This window comes from Tiliqua scincoides, chromosome 3, assembly GCF_035046505.1.
Source record: "Tiliqua scincoides isolate rTilSci1 chromosome 3, rTilSci1.hap2, whole genome shotgun sequence".
Lineage (NCBI taxonomy): Eukaryota > Metazoa > Chordata > Lepidosauria > Squamata > Scincidae > Tiliqua > Tiliqua scincoides.
This window is the reverse complement of record NC_089823.1, coordinates 241,766,684-241,786,355: the sequence shown is the minus strand read 5'-3', so window position 1 is coordinate 241,786,355 and position 19,672 is coordinate 241,766,684. Positions and strand designations below refer to the sequence as shown.

General features: G+C 57.2%; 1 protein-coding gene across 5 annotated transcripts in view; it reads left to right on the top strand.

The window, feature by feature from the left end:
• Positions 1-7,598: 7,598 nt before the first annotated feature.
• Positions 7,599-19,672, top strand: part of APOD (apolipoprotein D) — a 46,579-nt gene continuing 34,505 nt past the window's right edge. For 2 of the 5 annotated variants that reach the window (XM_066622553.1, XM_066622556.1), the window contains exons 1-18: positions 7,599-7,673; positions 8,090-8,176; positions 9,275-9,329; positions 10,042-10,114; positions 10,392-10,456; positions 10,900-11,034; positions 11,431-11,575; positions 12,062-12,191; positions 12,869-12,994; positions 13,487-13,685; positions 13,779-13,883; positions 14,008-14,094; positions 14,182-14,244; positions 14,340-14,441; positions 15,773-15,870; positions 16,380-16,452; positions 17,094-17,166; positions 18,037-18,109. In XM_066622553.1, the coding sequence (XP_066478650.1) occupies positions 8,106-8,176; positions 9,275-9,329; positions 10,042-10,114; positions 10,392-10,456; positions 10,900-11,034; positions 11,431-11,575; positions 12,062-12,191; positions 12,869-12,994; positions 13,487-13,685; positions 13,779-13,883; positions 14,008-14,094; positions 14,182-14,244; positions 14,340-14,441; positions 15,773-15,870; positions 16,380-16,452; positions 17,094-17,166; positions 18,037-18,109 (1,673 nt within the window). In that variant the 5' untranslated portion in view covers positions 7,599-7,673; positions 8,090-8,105. Of the gene's footprint in view, positions 7,674-8,089; positions 8,177-9,274; positions 9,330-10,041; positions 10,115-10,391; positions 10,457-10,899; positions 11,035-11,430; positions 11,576-12,061; positions 12,192-12,868; positions 12,995-13,486; positions 13,686-13,778; positions 13,884-14,007; positions 14,095-14,181; positions 14,245-14,339; positions 14,442-15,772; positions 15,871-16,379; positions 16,453-17,093; positions 17,167-18,036; positions 18,110-19,672 lie in introns of those variants that run through there. The other 3 variants (XM_066622554.1, XM_066622555.1, XM_066622557.1) reach the window with 3 other exon arrangements.

The following is a 19,672-nucleotide window of genomic DNA, read 5'->3' as shown; positions in this document are numbered from 1 at the left end:
AGATGCGTTTCAGTGTAAGTAAATGCAAAGTCATGCACATTGGGGCAAAGAATCCAAACTTCACATATAAGCTAATAGGTTTTGATGGATCAGGATTGGCATCCTGGGGTACAGCTCAATGAAAGTGTTGACCCAATGTCTGTGACTAATTCCATGTTTGGGAGTATTGGAAAAGGAACTGAGAATAAGACAGCTAATAGTCTACCATTGCACAAATTGATGGTAAGGCCGCATCTGTAGTATTTCGTCCAGCGCCATTTCTGGTTGCCACATCTCCAAAAGGATGTAGTGAAAATGGAAAAAGTACTGGAGAGAGCAACCAAAATGATGTCTGTGCTGGGGCACATCCACTAAATATTTCTTTACCCAGCGTGTAATTAGTCTGTGGAACTCCTTGCAACAGGAAGTGGTGATGGCATCTGGCCTAGATGCCTTTAAGAGGAGATTGGACACATTTTTGGAGGAAAAGTGCATCATGGGTTACAAGTCAAAATAGGTATGTGCAAGCTCCTGGTTTTAGAGACAGGCTACCTCGGAGTGCCAGATGCAGGGGAGGGCACCAGGACACAGGTTGTGCCTTGCTGTCTTGTATGCTCCCTGAAGCATTTGGTGGGCCACTGTAAGACTCAGGAAGCTGGACTAGCTGGGCCTTGGGCCTGATCCAGTGGGGCTCTTATATTCTTATGTAAGGTGGGCCATGGCCTGACTCCACAGAGACAGTCTCAGAGTTTGTGGGGCAGGCAGGCAGACCTGGCCCCTCCCAGCTCCCCTCAGAATATTCACCCCCACCCCCTCTCAGCAAGGCACTCAGACCAGGTGCGTGACCCCAAGAGCAGGGTGGTGGTTGGGCGGGACACTGTGAGGACCTTTTGCACCTGGTGCTTGCTTGGCAGGGAGGGGGGCACAGCCCTACGCAGCAGGAGATGGCCAGGCTGCATGCTTCCCTTTCAGTCAGGGGGAGCCTCCTGCCCCAAGCAAGGGGGGCTGCTGCCCACCAGAAGCCATCACTCCTGGCTGGTCAGGAGATGGGCTAAGCGAGGCCCTTCCACACCAGCTGTGGTATCCAGCTCATGACTGGCATTTCATTCTGTGCCCAGCCCTCAAACTCTTCTGTCCAGAGCCGTTCCCTCTTGTCTCCCTAGCCAGAAACACACACACATCCTTTGGGGGCAGAGGGTGCTGGAGTCTTCCAGTCCTCAGATGCATTCCTGCCCTCTAACACCCCCAGTGCAGACAGGACTCCCTGGCACTGCGCTCTTCAAGTGGGATGAGCCAGTGGCAGGCCAGGGCTCCTGGGCAGCATCCAGCCTGTCAGCTGCTCTGGGGCCGGAGGTGGGAGCAAAAAGCTTTGCAGCACGATGCCGGCAACAACAGCCAGGCTGGAAAACAAGCCCTGTGGGAGCGCTTCCTGGCGCTTCTTGGCTTCCTGGCCCCAGATCAGGTTTCGGCTGGAAACAAGACAGCATACCGTGGGCACCTTTGGGCCCTTCTGCTCTGCAGGCCATTGCTACAAAAACCAAAGCTGCGCTGCTGGGGGCCCGATCTCCCCAACTAGCTCCAGGAGAGGCCTTTGGAGTTGGTTCCCTGAAACAGATTTTGGTGAGCGCCAGGAGCACAGGGCTGTCTCACCTGTCTGGATGCCTCCACTGGCTGTTGGAGGCATTTCAAGGCCCCAAAGGCCATTTAGAGAGACTCAGCAGCTTTGAGGCAGCCCTAGACACTGGGGGAACAGCAGCTTCTGCTCCAGGGCAGAGTTCTCTCTCCCCCTTTTGCCAGCCCTCCCCCCAAAGCAAAACTGGGAGCCCAGAGCTGCAGGCAGGCAGACTCCCAGGTCAGGGGCTGGTAGTGCTTGGAAAACAGAGCTCCGTGGAGGCTGTTCCGGGGAACTGATGCTTCTGCTCTGCTGCAAGGGGAACACCAGGGTGGCTGCTGGGTTGGAGCCTTCTGGTCCCCTGGGGCTGCCCCCGTGAGCTGCTTTAAGAACATCAGAACAGCCCCACTGGATCAGGCCAAAGGCCCATCTAGTTCAGCTTCCTGTATCTCACAGCGGCCCACCAAATGCCCCAGGGAGCACACCAGATAACAAGAGACCTGCAAGGCTTCCTGGGAATTGTAGTTAAGAACATAAGAACTGCCCCACTGGATCAGGCCATAGGCCCATCTAGTCCAGCTTCCTGTATCTCACAGCGGCCCACCAAATGTCCCAGGGAGCACACCAGGTAACAAGAGACCTGCATCCTGGTTCCTACCTCCAACCTGAGAGGGAGTAACTTGGGGCTGGGCGATGAGTAAAGCCCGCAGAGGAAGATAAAGTGCAGCAAAACGCTGGCACCCGAAGCAACCCAAGATAATGAAGCGACAGAATGAAAACAGGAGCCAGGCAGGCATCCACCACCAAGCTGTATTTACAAACGTACAAGCAGCAGCCGGTCTCTGCCGCGAAACGGCAATCACAGATCTTCAGAAACTCCAACACAGATTCATGCTCTTCCAAACTCCTCACAACGACCCAGGAGGTGGGCTCTGGCAGCCTCCCTCTTATACTTCCCCTGACCAGTCAGGTAAGGGATGACCTCATCCCCATGAGCTCATCCCCTCGTGACTGCATCACTCCATCCTCCCAGGACGCTCTGGCCCCTTTCCCATACACTTGTATTGGGGCGCCACAGTCACTGTGACACAGCGCATTTCCCCAGTCACTATTGGTCAGTCCAGGGTCACATGGTACACTTTCCTTTGCCTTGCTTTGGCCTTGGGCTTCCATCTAGATACATGCCCCGGGCCTTCAAGCCTTGCCATGCTCAGGCAACACAGAGTCAGGAGGACTCAGGCCATGGACAGATATGCCCTTCTTTGGGATTAGCCACCTGTTCTGATTTGCCCAGTGACCATTGCCGGGGCAGCGGGAGAGGGGTGCTTGCCGGGAACGTGGAGCGATCCCAACCTGCCACCGCCCCTCACAAGGACACACAGCAGCTGGAGGCTTGCCAGGCCTGGGCTGACCTTATGCAGGCCTATAGGCTCCCGGGTGTGAATGGAGAGCAGGAGGGGTGTGAGCGGCAGCACATCTCTCAGCAGTGTCTGCAATGGCACAGCCTGCGCCCTTGGCCTTGACCAGCACCCTAAAGTCACCGCAGAAGCCCACAGCCTCAATTTTATACCAAGCGGCGCTTCAAGGACCTTGCTCTGGGTCTGATCCTGCAAGGGGCGTGGCTGAAGAGGCAGAGCGTGAAACAGTCATTGGGGCCCAAAGGGGGGTCCTAGCCAAAGGGGTGAGGCGGGGTGGGGAATTCCCAGGAATGTGGGGGCCTTCCAGCCTAGGTTCGAGAACACAGTGCCCATCCATAAGAACAACCTCGCCGGTTCAGGCCGTAGGCCCACCTTGTCCAGCTTCCTGTATCTCACAGCAGCCTGCCAAATGCCCAGGGAATACACCAGATAACAAGAGACCCGCATCCTGGTGCCCTCCCTTGCACCTGACATAGCCCATTTCTAAAATCAGGAGGTTGCACATTCACATCATGTCTTGTAACCCATAATGGATTTTTCCTCCAGGAATTTGTCCAATCCCCTTTAAAAAGCATCTAGGCCAGATGCCATCACCACATCTTGTGGCAAGGAGTTCCACAGACCGACCACACGCTGACTGAAGAAATATTTTCTTTTGTCTGTCCTAGCCCTCCCAACACTCAATTTTAGTGGATGTCCCCTGGTTCTGGTGTTATGTGAGAGTGTAAAGAGCATCTCTCTATCCACTTTATCCTTCCCGTGCATAATTTTTTATGTCTCAGTCATGTCCCCCCTCAGGCGCCTCTTTTCTAGGCTGAAGAGGCCCAAACGCCGTAGCCTTTCCTCATAAGGAAGGTGCCCCAGCCCAGTAATCCTCTTAGTCGCTCTCTTTTGCACCTTCTCCATTTCTACTATTTCCTTTCTGAGATGTGGCAACCAGAACTGGACACAATACTCCAGGCATGCCCTTACCATCGATTTGTACAACAGCATTATACACAGGTTGAGCCTCATTATTCCAGTGGGTTCCGTTCCAAGCACTCATCTGGATGGCAAAAAACGCACTATAGCAAATCAATTTTAAAAACAAAGTTTTTTTGCTCTGGTGATTTAAAAACAGCCTTGATGACCTTTGTGATGTAAGATAAGAGTCATTAAGAAGACAATCCATCAATCAATTGTTATTAATTATTAACAGTATTTATATACCACTTTTCAACTAAAGTTCACAAAGCGGTTTACAGAGAAAAATCAAATAACTAAATGGCTCCCTGTCCCAAAAGGGCTCACAATCTAAAAAGATGCAAATGAATACCAGCAGACAGCCACTAGAACAGACAGTGCTGGGGTGAGGTGGGCCAGTTACTCTCCCCCTGCTAAAAAAAAGGAGCACCCACTTGAAAAAGTGCCTCTTACCCAATTAGCAGGGTAATTACCCAATTCTCCTCTAAGAGCTTAGAAAGGCACTTCACTCAGTCCCTCCCTTCACCAGTGCAAAGTGATCACCTTTCTTTCAGGGGGAAGGGAGGGGTCCGCTGGAGAGAGGATTGATGGGTTGTCAGCCAGCTGTCCTCTCTCTCTCTCTCTCTCTCTATCATTAAGGAGGCTATTGTTAAAGGACTGTTCAGTTTTCAAAACTGATTTCAAAGGGGTGCATTTTCCCCTTCTCCAGGGATCAGCACATTCCTTCTCATTTGCAGTGGCCATTCATGTTGAGTCAAATCCGTGTATAAAAAATCAGTGTATAAATAGGCTAGACCTGTATTAGCTGTTTTCTTCTCAGTACCTTTTCTAATGATCCCAAGCATAGAATTGGCCTTCTTCACTGCTGCCACACATTGGGTCGACACTTTCATCCGGCTGTCCTCCACCACCCCGAGATTTCTCTCCTGATCTGTCACAGACAGCTCAGAACTCATTAGCCTATAAGTGAAGTTTTGATTTTTTGTCCCAATGTGCATGGCTTTACACTTACTTACATTGAAACTCATCTGCCATTTTGCTGCCCATTCTGCCAGTTTGGAGAGATCCTTCTGGAGCTCCTCACAATTGCTTCTGGTCTGGGAGGAAACTGGCCTGCTACAGTCGCTCTTTAGCTTGTCGGTCTGCTCCCCATGAAGGAGTGTATAGGAGCTCAGGGACACAGCTGCGGGGTGACAGCTGCTGCAGAAGTATGTTTGGTACACAGAGGACATTTTCTATTCTAGAGTGAGTTGAAATACAATGATGCTAATTTTCTGCAATTCTTAGAGAGACATATCAGATCTTGGGGTCCTTGTGGACAGCTTGATGAATGTGTCGACCCAATGTGCAGCAGCAGTGTCATGAATATGTACAGTTTAGGCCTAGTAGCATGTAAAGCCTGAACCAAGCTAAACCAGTAACAAAGAAGTGGCTTGCAGTTCCTAGCTGCCAGGAATTTACAACTCAATGGAAGGTGATAATGTAGCACCTACACAAACAGAAAAGCGCCCATGAATCTCCAGTGGGGAGGGGAAGAACTAGCATCCAGCCCCACTTCAGGAAGATTCTGGCCCCAAGGGTCTCTGACTGGACAGTTTAAATGAGTACAGAGTCACCTCAGACCTGTTAGCATGAGAAGTATAAGAACAAAGCCCAAGGGGGGTGTCTTTGTCATTTTGGTGGAAAAAGGTTGTGGGTGCAACATCCTGAGGGAGGCTGAAAGAGCTACAAAGGAAAGCTGACCCAGGTGAGAGTTAGGAAATAATGGAGATAACCAGTTAGCTTTGTTATTTTAACGCTGATATGTTTACTAGATGTTTTATGCCTCTAGCATTTGCTGCCTTTTGTAACTTTATATAACCCTATGTTTTTAATAAAGTAAAAATCCTTTTACTAAATTGTTTCATTGTCTGTTGGGGACAAAGGTTCAGAATCCTGCCAAGCCATTCAGCAAGCTACCAAACACTCATTGAGGACTAGTAACTTGAGGATTGAGGCTTTAATTGAAGAAGATGCTCAGTGCCTGCAAGGGTTAGAGTTAAGCTTAGAGGGTCTCAGTGTCCCTGGACTGAGACACTGGCACATACAGGGTGGTGGCAGTACTACCGAACAGGGGTCCTTGAGGGCTCTAGGGTTCGAGAACCAAGAATTCTGAGCACCCCAAAACCCTGGGAGTGTACGACGTGTACGACAAGCAGTGTACGACATGTAGGCCAATTCTATGCTTGGGATCGTTAGAAAAGGTATTGAGAACAAAATGGCTAATATTATAATGCCGTTGTACAAATCGATGGTAAGGTCACACCTGGAGTATTGTGTCCAGTTCTGGTCGCCGCATCTCAAAAAAGACATAGTGGAGATGGAAAAGGTGCAAGAGAGAGCGACTAAGAGGATTACTGGGCTGGGGCACCTTCCTTATAAGGAAAGGCTACAGCATTTGGGCCTCTTCACTCTAGAAAAGAGGCACCTGAGGGGGTACATGATTGAGACATACAAAATCATGCAGGGGATGGACAGAGTGGATAGAGAGATGCTCTTTACACTCTCATATAACACCAGAACTAGGGGACATCCACTAAAATTGAGTGTTGGGAGGGTTAGGACAGACAAAAGAAAATATTTCTTTAGTCAGCATGTAGTTGGTCTGTGGAACTCCTTGCCACAGGATATGGTGATGGCATCTAGCTAGATGCCTTTAAAAGGGAATTGTACTAATTTCTGGAGGAAAAATCCATCACAGGTTACAAGCCATGATGTGTATGTGCAGCTTTCTGCTCCTAGGTTCACGAGCACCATCATGAGGGCCCATGGGGATCCACCATGCTCAGAGGCAGTCTATCTCAGAACTGAGGAGCCACAAAGGGGGAGGGCTTTTGTCGATGCGCTTCCCGTTGGGACCCCTGACTGGTCATGGTGAGAAACTAGACAGGCCCACTTGGGCCTGATCTGGCAGCCAGGAGGGCCTTGCAGCAACTGTGTCACACGGCTTGCAGGCAGTGAGCTGGGCCTGCAGCAGCTGCTCGACTTTTCTAAGGTCCGTTTGCCGGTTCCAGACAGGAAAGCAGGTGTGGCTTCCTAGCAAGCGTTTGCCTGCTTTGCATGTCTCATTTTAGAAGTGGACAGTCCCTTGCCCTCCCCCATCTCTGAACTTCACCAGGAGGACTGTGGCCTTACGTCTGATGATGGTGTTGGAAAACAAAGGGTGTGAGTAGCAGGGCAATCAGTGGAGGACCCCTCTCCTTCCCAGCACCCAAGGCCAGCTGCTGTCCATGAAACACACACAAGGAGCAGAGGCCTGGGACTCAAAGGAATCCTTGGTTTGCAGGTGATATCCGTCTTCCGATTAGGGTCAGAGGTCTGAAACTTGGGAACAAAGTGTTCCCTTTGTGCCAGTGTGGGGGGCAGGGCTGCCAGCAAGGGGCTGCAGCAGGGCCGTTGGAGAGAGACTGTTGCTAGGAAGGAAACGGAATTGAGGGGCCACGCCTCCCACCAGGACCATGAAGGGGGCAGTGACTGGGTGGCACACTGCTCTCCAGAGTTGCGCTGCTTCTGGGTTCCAGCAGGTGTCACAGTGCTCTGGGATCCTGACATCACCCCGGAAGCCACGACATCACACTTCAGAAGCCCAGCCTTGTCCTGCACATCCTGTGGTGGATCGCTGGGCCAAGGGTCTCCTGCTGCTGCTGCTGAGTTTTGCAGGGGTGGGTCTCTGGAACAGCAGCACTGCTGGCCTGGCCTGTCCGAGGGCTGGGGGGGAGGTCCACCTGCAGCCCTTTGCCATGATGGCAAAAGGGGCCTTCCCTGGCTCAGGCCAGGCACCAGGGGACAAAGGGCGCACCCGCAGCCCACTCGGGCTTCCAGAGACGCCTGGGTCCTACCTTCCCAGCACAGGGGGAGAGCTCCTCACTGAGCAGGACCTGCAGCCAAGCCGGCAAGGAGGGGCCCATCTCTGGCACTCGTCTCTGTCAGTTGCTGAGACTCGGGGCTGGGGGAGGGGAGAGAGACCAGAAAAGCCCTCGGGAAGCTGGCAGGGTGAGGGGCGGTGTTGGTGGCTTAGTGACCAAGTGGCAGGGGCTTGGGCTAGCCTGTGTGCCTGCCTCCTCCTGCTCTTGGTCAGCTCCCCGGAACACAGAATGTGGCGCCTGGTCTGGAGCAGAGTGACACTGGACGGGTGGAGGCACCGATGGATCAAGTCCCGTCTCAGGTATTTCTGCCAGGGCAGTGTGCTGGAGTGTGCTGCTGGGCTTCTTCCTGGGCGTGGGGCAATGGAGGATACTAGACCTCCCCCCACCCCTGTGAACTGCAGGCATCTCTGGCTGACCCAGACTTGGGGACTGCAAAGGCAAAGAGAAGCCATGGTGCAGCTGAAGCAACAGAGGCCCCCCAAGGGCTCAGAGCAGAAGCCCACTTGCGTGGTCCAGAGCCTGCGAGTCATAGACATGATGTGTGTTGATGAAGAGGCCCAGCAGAGCAGCACCTAAGAGCAAAGCCTCTTGCCTCTCCAGGACCGTGAGGGTCAGAATTTCGGGGGGGGGGAGCACCCACACTTTCTGAGGGGGCGTCTAGCCTCGACTCTGATTGTGCGCATTCCTTGCATTGTAGAAAGGCATGGGGTGGGGCCAAAGAGAGCTTGTGTTGAGCATCCGAGGGAGCTCAGGGTGGTCCCTGTCGACTCAATCCTGTGCGTGGATTAAAACTGCCTCCCACCTTTCAGAGGCTGATTCTGCAGGAAAAGCCCCAAACTCCTCCTGCTGTGCCACCCCCTCCCCGCTTTGGCTAGATGGAGAATTCTGTCTAGCTCAAAGAGTGCGGGAAGACTTTGGGTGGGGCCACTCACTCCGGGAGTCCAACTGCAGCTGTCATCTCAGGCTGCAAATTGCTGGGGGTGCCCATCTCTGTCCACCTGCTTGCCTCCACTGCTCCTCTTCCTCTTCCCCCCGCCCCCTGGATTGGGACAGGAGGGGGGCAGAAAGGAGGATCAGGAAATGCAGGGGGATTGCAGGAGTGCTGAGCTGGAACATTGGAGCGTGGGAGGAACAGAGGCTGCCACATCGTTGGGAAAGGGGGCAGCATTTTGCAAACCACCTCACAAAGTCGTGGGGCGGCCCTGCTTTTGAGTGGTCCAAAAGAAAGCTTCCTCTGACCTTGGTCTGGGAGGAAGGAAGGAGGGCGGCTCTCTAAGCCCTGATGAGAGCGGACATGGGGGGCGCACTCTATCAGGCCCCAAAGCCCACCCAGCTCTGCAGAGGGCTTTGGGGTCCTTCCGTGTTAACCCCAATGGACTGCGTCTCTTTGCTTCCAGGCTGCTGGCACCCTCAGTGGAGCCGGGAGCGGGCTACTCCCTTCACACAGGCCAGGTGAGCTGCAAGGAGCATCCCATTCCAGGACTGGCCGCCCCGCCCCAGGCCCACTTCTTGGGGAGGCTTCTCCTGCCCCAAGCCTGGGCACCTAGGTGGTCAGGCCTGGGGAGAGGTAGGGGAACGGGGGCCAGGGTGCGTGGCGTGGCTGGCCCCTCTCTGAGAAGACGCCCTAAACATGGCTGCTGCCCTGCTCGGCAGGAGCTCTGGGGTAGGAGAGGGACTCGGGCAGCTTTCCCAGGCAGCAGCAATGCTCCAGTCGGGAACAGAGCAGTAGCCCCAGCCCCACTCCGCAGGACCCTGGCCAACAACAAGGCTGCATGGAGGGCTGATGAGATATGCGCCATCGTCAGCCTCTTCCCTGCACTCTCCTCAAGCCCTGCCTGGCCATCGGGAAACATGCTCTGGTGGTGGCACATGCAATGACCTGTGCCCCCAAACACGCATGTCCCGGGACCGCATAGTCATGGCTCACAATGCACATACTCCACAAAGATCAAAGCAGTGGCTCCACTCAGTTCAAAGCAATTAATCAATTGAGACGAATGCGTGGAGCGATTAGAGCCAAGAATCTGCGAAACGAGACGGGTCAAATGGCTGCGGACTCTGGGAGGTGCCAGGGCCCGAGGGGCAACTGCAGCACATCGCGGGAGCGGGTGCACAGCTGAGGGCCCTGGCACAGCTCAGAGGCTCTTCCGTCCTTTCCCCTCAGGAACCAGCGTCTTTTGTCACCAGCCTATTCAGTGGGCGCCTGGCGCCGGAGAATGTCTTCCCTTTCCCCTCAGGTAGGCACAGAGAGCCCTCTCAGGCCACAGGAAGGGGCCTGAACATAAGAACAGCCCCGCAGGATCAGGCCAGAGGCCCACCTAGTCCGGCTTCCTGTACCTCACAGCGGCCCACCAAATGCCCCAGGGAGCACACCAGACAGCAAGAGACCTCATCCCGGTGCCCTCCCCTGCATCTGGCCTCTGAGAAGCTGGCGAGAAGCGGCTGCTCACAGGCAAGGGAGGGGCCGGGGCTCTCTGGGGTCCCCAGCTGGCCTCTCTCCCTTTCTGCTCTCAGCCCTCTCCCAGGAGCAGGCCCAGGCCCTGCAGGCCATGGTGGTCCCCTGCACACGCTTCTTTGAGGTGAGTGGCCACGGCAGGCGCCAGCAAGGAGGGGCTCGGCTGGTCAGCAGGCTCTGGAATAAGCCCACCCTGGCTCCGGGCCTTCCCAGGCATGGGGGGAGGGGCAGTCCTAGACTGCGGTTTTAGAGCTGCAGCAGGGCAGGTGCAGGGGTGTGGGGGGTCTGGAGAGGTCTCTGGTGGAAGGAGCAGCTCTTCCCCCACAACTTCAGTCCAGCAAACCCACAGAGCTGGACGCTCGGAGTTCCAGACCTTCACGTTTGAAGTGCATTCACGTTGTGAGCACACACACCGCTCTCGTCTCCAAGTCCAGCCAGGCCAATAACAGCCGGCGGCCCTTCTGCTTCGGAGAACGTGCGTTCGCATCTTGCAAGGAAGGACATTCCCCTGAGGAACGACCTCTTGTGGGCGCCTCTGGGCGCTTGTCTGTTTTCTGCCCTGGACAGGAAGAGAACAATGCGGCTGCCAACGAGGCGCTGGGGAGCATCGAGAAGAGCACCCTGGCAGGCCTGAAGGAGATGGGCTGCTTCGGGCTGCAGGTGCCGGAGGAGCTGGGAGGCGTCGGGCTGACCAACACACAGGTCAGGCTGTCTGAGGGGCACTGAGGGGTCCTGGTCCCTGGGGGGAGCTGCCTCTTCCCTGTGAACAGCTTCAGGAGAGACGTGGGCCTCTTCCACCCTCTCAGAGATGGGGCCTGAGGGGCGCAGCGCTCCAGACACGGCACTTGGCCAAAGGGGGAATCCTCTTACCAGCTCTTGCTTGGGCCTTTGGCAGAGCATCCCTGCTGCACATGCGTCTGGGGGGTGAGAAGGCTCTTTGGGGGGCCTTGAGAGAAACACTGTGGTGGTGGTGGGGATTGCAGATGGGACTGGAGGCCCAGAATGCCATCCATGTTTTGCCAGGCCAGCCCCCCCACTCCCTCCCCCTTGCCTGCCCCCCCCCCGTGTTCACAGTCTGCTCGCCTCCCCTCCCCCCAGTATGCTCGCATGGTGGAGGTTGTCGGAATGCACGACCTGGGGGTGGGCATCAGCCTTGGTGCCCACCAGTCCATTGGCTTCAAGGGTATCCTGCTCTTTGGGACCAAGAGTCAGAAGGAGAAGTACTTGCCCAAGTTGGCATCTGGTAGGTAGGCCAAGGAACCCCCCCCCCAGTCCTCTCCCTCCTCCCCCAAGCTTTGCTCTGGAAGAGGCATATTCGGGTCCGACAGGGCCTTACCCTGGCTGGGCAGGACTGGGCAGAGCTGAGTTGGGGAAGGGCAGAAACAAACCCACCAGCCAGGGCCCACTGTAGCCAGTCCAGCCAGGAGCCTGCCCACACACTGACAAGGCGCTGCGGGCAAGGCCAGGAGGAAGCCAAGCATTGGGTGGGGGCATTGTGCCCCCTGGGTGGGAGGGGGCATTGCACCCAAACAGCACTAGCGGAGCAGCCCATGTTTCCCTCAATTGAGGGCGCATCGGTGGGGGCGGGCCCTGAGCCTGCTCCAGTCACGGCTGTGGCTTATGACCACAAAAGCTCCTTTTCAGCACATGCTGCAGGGAGCGGGGGGGGGGCAAGACAAGAAGAGCCCAGGCTGGGCTTTGGGGTCATCTGACTCCCTCCCCCCACCAGGTGAGATCTGCGCTGCCTTCTGCCTGACTGAGCCCTCAAGCGGCTCCGACGCAGCCTCCATCAAGACAGTGGCCACGCCCAGTCCTTGTGGGAGCTTCTACACTCTGAACGGGGGCAAGATCTGGATCAGGTGAGCAGCGGCAGCAGGCAAGACAAGCCAAAAAACGGAACCCTACAGGGGGCACAGGTGGGACGAAGCAGGGCCGGCCCGCCCTGAGGCCAGCTGAGGCAGTTGCCTCAGGCAACCAACCGGCAGAGGGCAGCCACCTGCTGCTTCACCTCCAGTGCAGCTCCTTTTCCCACTCCTTGGCTTCTTTGGCTTGGGGAAGGAAGAGGGAATGAGGAACTGGGGGAGAGGCGGGGCTGTGGCTGACCTGGCCTGCCTCACCTCCCGCCCCCCACACAGCTGCTCGCTCCTCGTCCAAGCCAGGGAACAGGAGCAGCAGCACCAGCAGGATGCCTCTGGAGGCAGGAGGTCATGGCCTGGCCTTGGGGCAGAGGGCATCTGTGGGAGGGGTGCAGGAAGAGCGAGCTTTGTCTTGCAGGTGACATTTCGGAAAGACAATTCTGTGTCCAGGAGCGACCCCTCCCAACATAAAGGAAGGCCAGCCAGGATGGGGAGCTGCTTCAGACAGCTAGAGAAGCCCCCTGACTATGTGAAAGGCGCTCTTCCCTCAAGAGCCTGCAGGACCCCGCCGTGGAGAGGCTGCACACATTTGTCCCTTGTCCCATCCCCAAAGACCCAGCAGGGCTGCGTCATGCCTGCCTGTTGATCCCCCCTCACCGACCTCTTTCTCTGGGTTCCAGCAACGGGGGCACAGCTGAGATCTTTACAGTCTTTGCCAAGACACCCATCAAGGACGTCACCACAGGTGAGGTAAAGGACAGGATCTCAGCCTTTGTCGTTGAGCGCGCATTCGGCGGGGTGACCAGGTGAGACACTCCTCCATCACCACCCTCTGTGGCAGCAGCTCTGAGGGGCATGGCCCAGCCTGCCTGCTGCCCTCCTTGCCCAGAGCTGCTGCTGGGACCAGCCATGAACAATGGCTCAGCTCCACAGAACTGGCTGCACAGGTGTGCATGGGTTGTGGGAACGAGGTGTCAGCCCCACTGCCTTGAGAGGTGGGAGATTTCTCCATGTGGGCAGAGCCCCTCGAGCTCTTGGTGAGTGCAGCCCCAGATGATGTGGAGCCTGCGGGGGGCGGGGGCTTGCAGGGCTGAAATTCGAACAAGCCCGGCCGCCAGGGGAAAAGACAGTGAAAAGCAAGACCAGTCAACTGCCCTTACCTAAGAGCAGCCCCACTGGATCAGGCCACAGGCCCGCTCCTGGCCACCAGGGCAGAGGGCAAGCCAGAGGCCTCGGCAGGAGCCAAGTGGGGGGCCTGAGGGGCGAGGGCTGTGCCTGCCTACCTGTCTCCCTGCCAGCGGCCCACCTGAGAAGAAGATGGGCATCAAGTGCTCCAACACAGCCGAAGTGCACTTTGAGGATGTGAAGGTGCCGGCTGAGAACCTGCTGGGCGGGCTGGGCCAGGGCTTCAAGGTGGCCATGCACATCCTCAACAACGGGCGCTTCGGGATGGCCTCGGCCCTGGCCGGCACCATGCGGGGCGTCATCCTCCGAGCGGTAAGCCTGCCGCTCCCCAGGCCGGGGAGGAGTGGGCTGGAGAGCCTGCCCGTGGCCAGGGCCCCTCCCAACCAGCTGCCTCTGGCCAAGCAGGTCGAGCACGCTGCTAGCCGCCGGCAGTTTGGAAGCACCCTGGCCAGCTTTGGGGCCATCCAGGAGAAGCTGGCGCGCATGGCCATGCTGCACTACGTGACTGAGGTGAGGCCTGGCCCGGGCAGGGTGAGGGGAGAGAAAAGGGCCTTCTCCAGACTGGGAGCTGCTGGGGTGCCTGGGGAGGCAGGAGCAGCAGGCAGCCAGTGGCGGTCGGTGGAATTCCTGGCAGGCCATGGCCTACGTGCTGAGCGCCAACATGGACCTGCGTGTGCCTGACTACAAGCTGGAGGCAGCCATCAGCAAGATCTTCGCCTCGGTAAGCAGCTCCTCTGGCCTGGCCCGGGAGGAGGGCCCTGGGACCGGGGCTCCAGTCAGCCCTCCGACCCCCAGCTTTGTTTCCCAGGAGGCTGCCTGGAATGTGGCCGATGAAGGCATCCAGATCCTGGGTGGCATGGGCTACATGAAGGTGAGCCTCCTCACCATGTGGGGCAGGGGCAGGTGTGCAATCCCCTTTAGCCCCCCAGAGCTCAGCAACAGCCCATGGCTCTTGTTCTGGGGCAGGACGCAGGAGTGGAGCGGGTCCTGCGCGATTTGAGGATCTTCCGCATCTTTGAGGGCACCAATGACATCCTTCGCTTGTTTGTGGCACTGGGTGGTCTGCAGGTGAGTCCTTCGTCCAGCCAGGAGGGTGGAGTGGGCAGCGCCCTGGTGCCTCCCTCATGCTGGAGCCAGGGCCCCTGGCTTGGCTTCAGCTGGGACCCCAACCCACCCCGCCTGGACTTCCCTTGGGTCCTCAAAATCCAAACCCGTCACAGAAGCAGGAGGTGCTGGTGAGGGCAGCCTGCAAGCCAGAGCCAGTGGATCACCGCTCCCCAGTCCCACTGGAGAGGAGTGTGCCTTGTGCCCAAGGAGGAGGCAGCGGGCTGAGGCACTTGGTGGGGCTGGGCAGGAAGGGCCTTGTGCACCAGGACGTTTTCCTTGTGCCCGCACTGCTGCTCTCCTCTTGCTGAGCTTCTCAATCATTCCACCCCCTCCCCTGGGAATGAAGGTGCAACGTGGAGTGGCTGCCACGAAAGCCAGCTTGCTCAGACCCTTCTTTGGTGCCCTCGGCCACGTCATGGGCGCCTTTGGATTCAGCTCCCAGTGCAAGTGCAGGAAGCTGTTGTGCGCACACACACATGCATGTGCGTGTGCATGCCCCCGCCCCGAGGGCGCTCCACGAGCCTGGTCAGATGCCTCACTGGCATCATTTAAGCCTCTAGTCTTCTGCTGCATTCGTCCCGGGAGATGCTGGGAAAGAGGATCTGGGGGTCTGCGTGAAGCCAACGCCCAAGGCAGAGGGGCTTATTCCCACTTGCTGCTCACCAGCCCCACTAGTTCGCTGCTAACAATGACACAGGAGAGGAAGCAGCGTGGGTTCAGTGGAGGTCCATGTTTGTGTTGAACTCATGGCATGGCTGGAAGAGCCCATGGAAGGAGGTCCTGCCCCCTGGAGAAGCAGGAGGAGGAAGCAAATGGGGGGGGGGAGCCCTGCCGCAGGGCAAAGAGGATGAGAGTCCAGGCCTGAGACAGACGGCTTTGGGGGCCTCTGGCTCCTGGGTGAGACGCTGCCTTTGGATGGACTTCCCTACAGGAGCTGTGGGCCTCCATTTGTCCTACTGACAGGTGGAGGCTGAGAGTGGGTGAGAAATGCAGAGCATTTATGGCAGAGTTAAAATCCTGCCTCCCCATGGGGCACTCCTGCTGCCTGCCTGTGCACAGATCCCTTGTGGAGCAGACTTCCCCCCTCCATCCGTAGTGCAAAGTCCACATCTCCAGACCTGGAGCCTTCCTTGGCACTGAGCCAGTGGCTCCCCCCCACACACTCTCTCCGCCCCCCCCCGCATTTACCAGCTGTTCCCCCAAAGGGGGAAGTGTTGAAGGTGTGCCAGGACTGGTGTGCACCTTCTAGAGACCCAAGCCCTGTCACACCCTCCCCCTCCCGACTTTCACAGCAAGCTGGGAAAGAGCTTAGAGCTCTGCAGAAGATGTTCCTGGACCCAGTGGGGAAGATGGATGCCCTCTGCGTGGAGGTGGTGATGAGAGCAAAGCGGTGAGCAGCACCCGGGGAGGGAAGAGAGGAAAGGCTTTCCAGGCAGGGCTGGCCCTTGCATGAGGCCAGTGGAGGCAGTTGCCTCAGGCAGCAGGTTGGTGGGGAGCGCCCACCTTTGTCAGCTCCCAGCATTGGAAACAGAAGAGCTGGGCAGAGCAGAAGAGAAAGTGTGGAGAAGCGGGAGGGGGGGAGGCCCAGGAGAAAGTGCAGTGGCCTGTTGCTCATCTCTCCTTCACATGCCTGCCTCTCCCCCACCTTCCTTTAACAGGCCAGGGCATGGAGGAGCAGAGGTGGGCACAGCTGCATCAGGGAGGGTGGGTATGGCACCTTGCCCCAGAGCCAGGAAGTCTTGTGCCAGCCCTGCCTCTGCGCAAAGGCAGAGCCATGTTTGGCCCGGAGACACAGCTGGCCCCGTCTTGCATTCCGAACATGTGGGCAGTGAGCACAAGTGGACTGCCCGCCTCCCAGTGAAGCAGCCCTTCTTCAACTGGTGTCTCCGTCCCCTGCAGAAAACTTGGGATTCCCACTGGCCTGAGTCTGGAGGGGTTTGTTCACCCGGAACTGGATGACTGCGCTGCCCTGGTGAGAGCGCCAACTGCTTGGAAGGCAGAGGAGGGTCCCAAGGGTTTTGGCGCCTATCTCTGCTGGGATCTGTGTGCTGGCAACAAAGCAGGCTTTGGAGCTGCATAGAGTTCTGTTACCTGAAGAATTCTGATCCAGAGTTCTGCCCAGAGAAACATTCAGTGAAGCCTCGAAACCCGGCTGCATTGCCAGCGAAATGGGCCCAGCTGAAAGTGCCACCAGGAGGGCCAGGCTGGAGAGTGACAAGGCCATGGCTGTCATGGTCTGCTGTGGTCACGGAGAGGGGTCTGTGCCACAGCTAGAGCTCAGGTGTGTTGGGGGGGGAGGCTGGCTCCTGATCAGGGCCTCATGTGTACCTGGTGTCCCAGGGAAGTTGCTGCCTCACCAAAGCCACATTCGGGGCACCCTGGAGTGTCTCCCCAGGAGTGGTTCTGCTTGGGGGAGGGGTGTCACATTTGTGCCACCCTCTTTGCACTCCCGGGTGGCAGGTGGGCCAGCAGCAACAGCTGGCGGCAAACTACGGGTGAGTGAGAAATGGGGGTGGGGTGGGGACGGCACTGCTGTGTGGTCCTGCAGGAGGGGGGCAGGGAGGGGACGGACTTCCAAGGTGCACTGGGCTGCTCCCTTCTTCCTCCACCAAGGTCACCAAGGCCACGGATTTGTTTGCGGAAGCGGTGGAGACCCTGCTGCTTAAACACGGTGCTGCAGTGGCAGGTATGACACACACACGCACACCCGGTTCCTGCTCTGGATCCAGCCAGCAAGACCCAAGCAGCTCCATAGCCGAGCCACTAGTGCACCTCAGACACGCCTGGCAGCAGGCCCTGAGGGGGCACCTGCAACCACACTCTGCCCCCAGGCCTAGTGAGGATGCAGGTGGAGGGGCCCGGCCCATGCCCCGCCCCAACTCCCACCTGCTGGGCTCCCAGGAAGCTCCTTGCGCCCCTTTTCTCTGTGGCAGAGGGCTTGCAGTGCGGGCTGCTGCCAGGCCAAGTGAAGTGGAGCGGCCTGTGCTCAGGCAGCTTCAGGCCCTCGTACCACCTGCTGCAAGCCTTCTGCAGACGCTCTGGCTCCCTCCAACCACTTCTTTCTCAAGTTCCACAGACCCAGACACCATCCTCCCCACCTCCTGCACCTAGGCCGCCCATCCCACCCCCTGGCCCCATAGCAAGACTCTGATCTGACCCCCAGGCCGTGTGAGAGGTCAGTGACTACTGGGATGTGTGTGCATAAGACCCCTTGGGACCCCTTCCTGTCCTGCCTGGTTATAGTGGTGGGGAGCCCCTAGGGGGGCAGCAAAGTATAGACCCTGGGCAGAACCCCAATATGGAAGAGGCATCGGAGCAGGGCCACCCAGCACCCCACCATGGCTTTCTCTTGAGGGGGTGCAGACATGGGCCAGGGGTTGAAACCAGCCATTTCAAACAGTCGCTTCTGCTCCCCACAGAGAGTTGGCGTGGGGGGGGGGAGTTTGCCTCTGCCCAAATGTTCCCAAGGGCCCAGTTCCCTGACAGAGTTTGGGCTCAGCATCATTGCTGCTCTGAGGGTGTCCCGAGAGCTGACAGTGCTTGTTTTTCCTGGCAGAGAAGCAGTTCCACCTGAAGCGCGTGGCTGATGCTGCCATCGACATCTATGGCATGGCTGTGGCTCTTTCCAGGTAGGAGAAGTGTGTGCGTGTGGGGGGGTCACGTTGGGAATGGAGGGGCTAAGGGGTACTCTTGTGCTGCATCTGAGCCGGTCCGTGGGCATGTGGTTGGTGGAGGTGTGGGAAATTGGGCACTCGGGGCCTCACTGGTCTGGTGCCCTCTGGCCCTCCCAGCTGCAAAGACGAGGCCATGGGCAACAGGGGTGGAAATATTCCAAGGGAGGGGGAAAGAGGAAGGCTTTTGGCCCCCATGCCCAGAATCTCCCAGGGCCTGCTTTTCACACCCCTTGTAGTTGTTTACTCCCAGATTCATCCCCCACTTTCCACCACACATTTCCGAAGTGTTTTTCAAACATTACAACCAAATGAATCAAAAGGGCACTGAGGCAGCCAGAGGCAGCGGGAAGGAAGCATCACGCAGTCCTGAAGCTGATGAGGCTTAGGAGCCTTCACCCTCCTGCTGGAGATACTGAAAGCAGGAGCCAGTAGGAGCCTGAGTGGAGGGACCTCCACTGACAAGGCCAGCCACCTCTCTGTTCCTGGCTGACCCGAGTGCGAGGAGACCCCTGCTGACCCTGAGGGCTGGGCAGGCTCATATGGGAGCCTTGCGAAGGTAGTCAGGTCCCAAGTTCTGGAGGGGCTTAAAGGCGAGAGGAGCCCTTGAGAGGGAGGCTGGAAGGAGTCTGGCAAGCCGTGGGCTGGTGTGAAACAGGAGCAATACGCTGAGTGGCTTGTGCTCCTTCTGGAGTTAAAAATAATAGTATTTTGGGGATCACTGAAAGTAGCCTGTGGTGCTGTTGTCATGTAGGCCCTGAGCTCGGCCAAGCTGATTGCAGTCCTACGGGCTTCTGAGCTTGCAGAAAAGGGATCGCAGAGCCGCTGATGTCAGTCTGGGCTCAGAGTTGCAGTTAAACCACAGCACCAAAAGGAGGTGCTGCCAGGCAGTCCAAAGAAAAAGCTGAGCAGACATCCCTTGAACTTCCCGCTGCTCAGGGGCTATAAGAGGCAGAGACTGTGGGAAACTCCAGTGGGGTACGAAATGCTGGGGGGAGCTTTCTCACGGTTCACTGACCATCCTTCAAGATTCGTGAGAGGTTGAATCTAAGTCGGAGAGCAAGTAAGCAAGCTGGTCGTCCGGGAAGGGGTCGGGCTTCCTGGAAGTCAGAACTAGTGGAAATGTGCCTGCTGAACTCCAACCAGCTTAAGGAACTGCTGAGCTAATTTACAGTAGTAAAGCTTTGTGTGTGATTTGAGGCAAGGTGCGATGTGCCCATACTCCTGAACCTAAAGCAGGAAGAGCAGGCTGGGATGTTTCCAGGATGCCTCTCCTCCTCCCCTGCCCAGTGTCCAGGTGGTGGCATTCTTCACTAGCTGAAGCCTCCACACCTGTTCCAGAAGGCAGCCTAGAAGGGGTCCAAATGGCCCATTGCATCTTAGCTGGGGCTGAGAGGCAACCATTTGCTCTAAGCTCTTACTTGCTCTTCATTTGGCCTCATGAATGGGCCAGTCCTGAGTGAAGAATCCTGTTCCCATGGCTCCCTACCAGCCCCTGCTAGTTTGCTGCTGGCAAGAAAG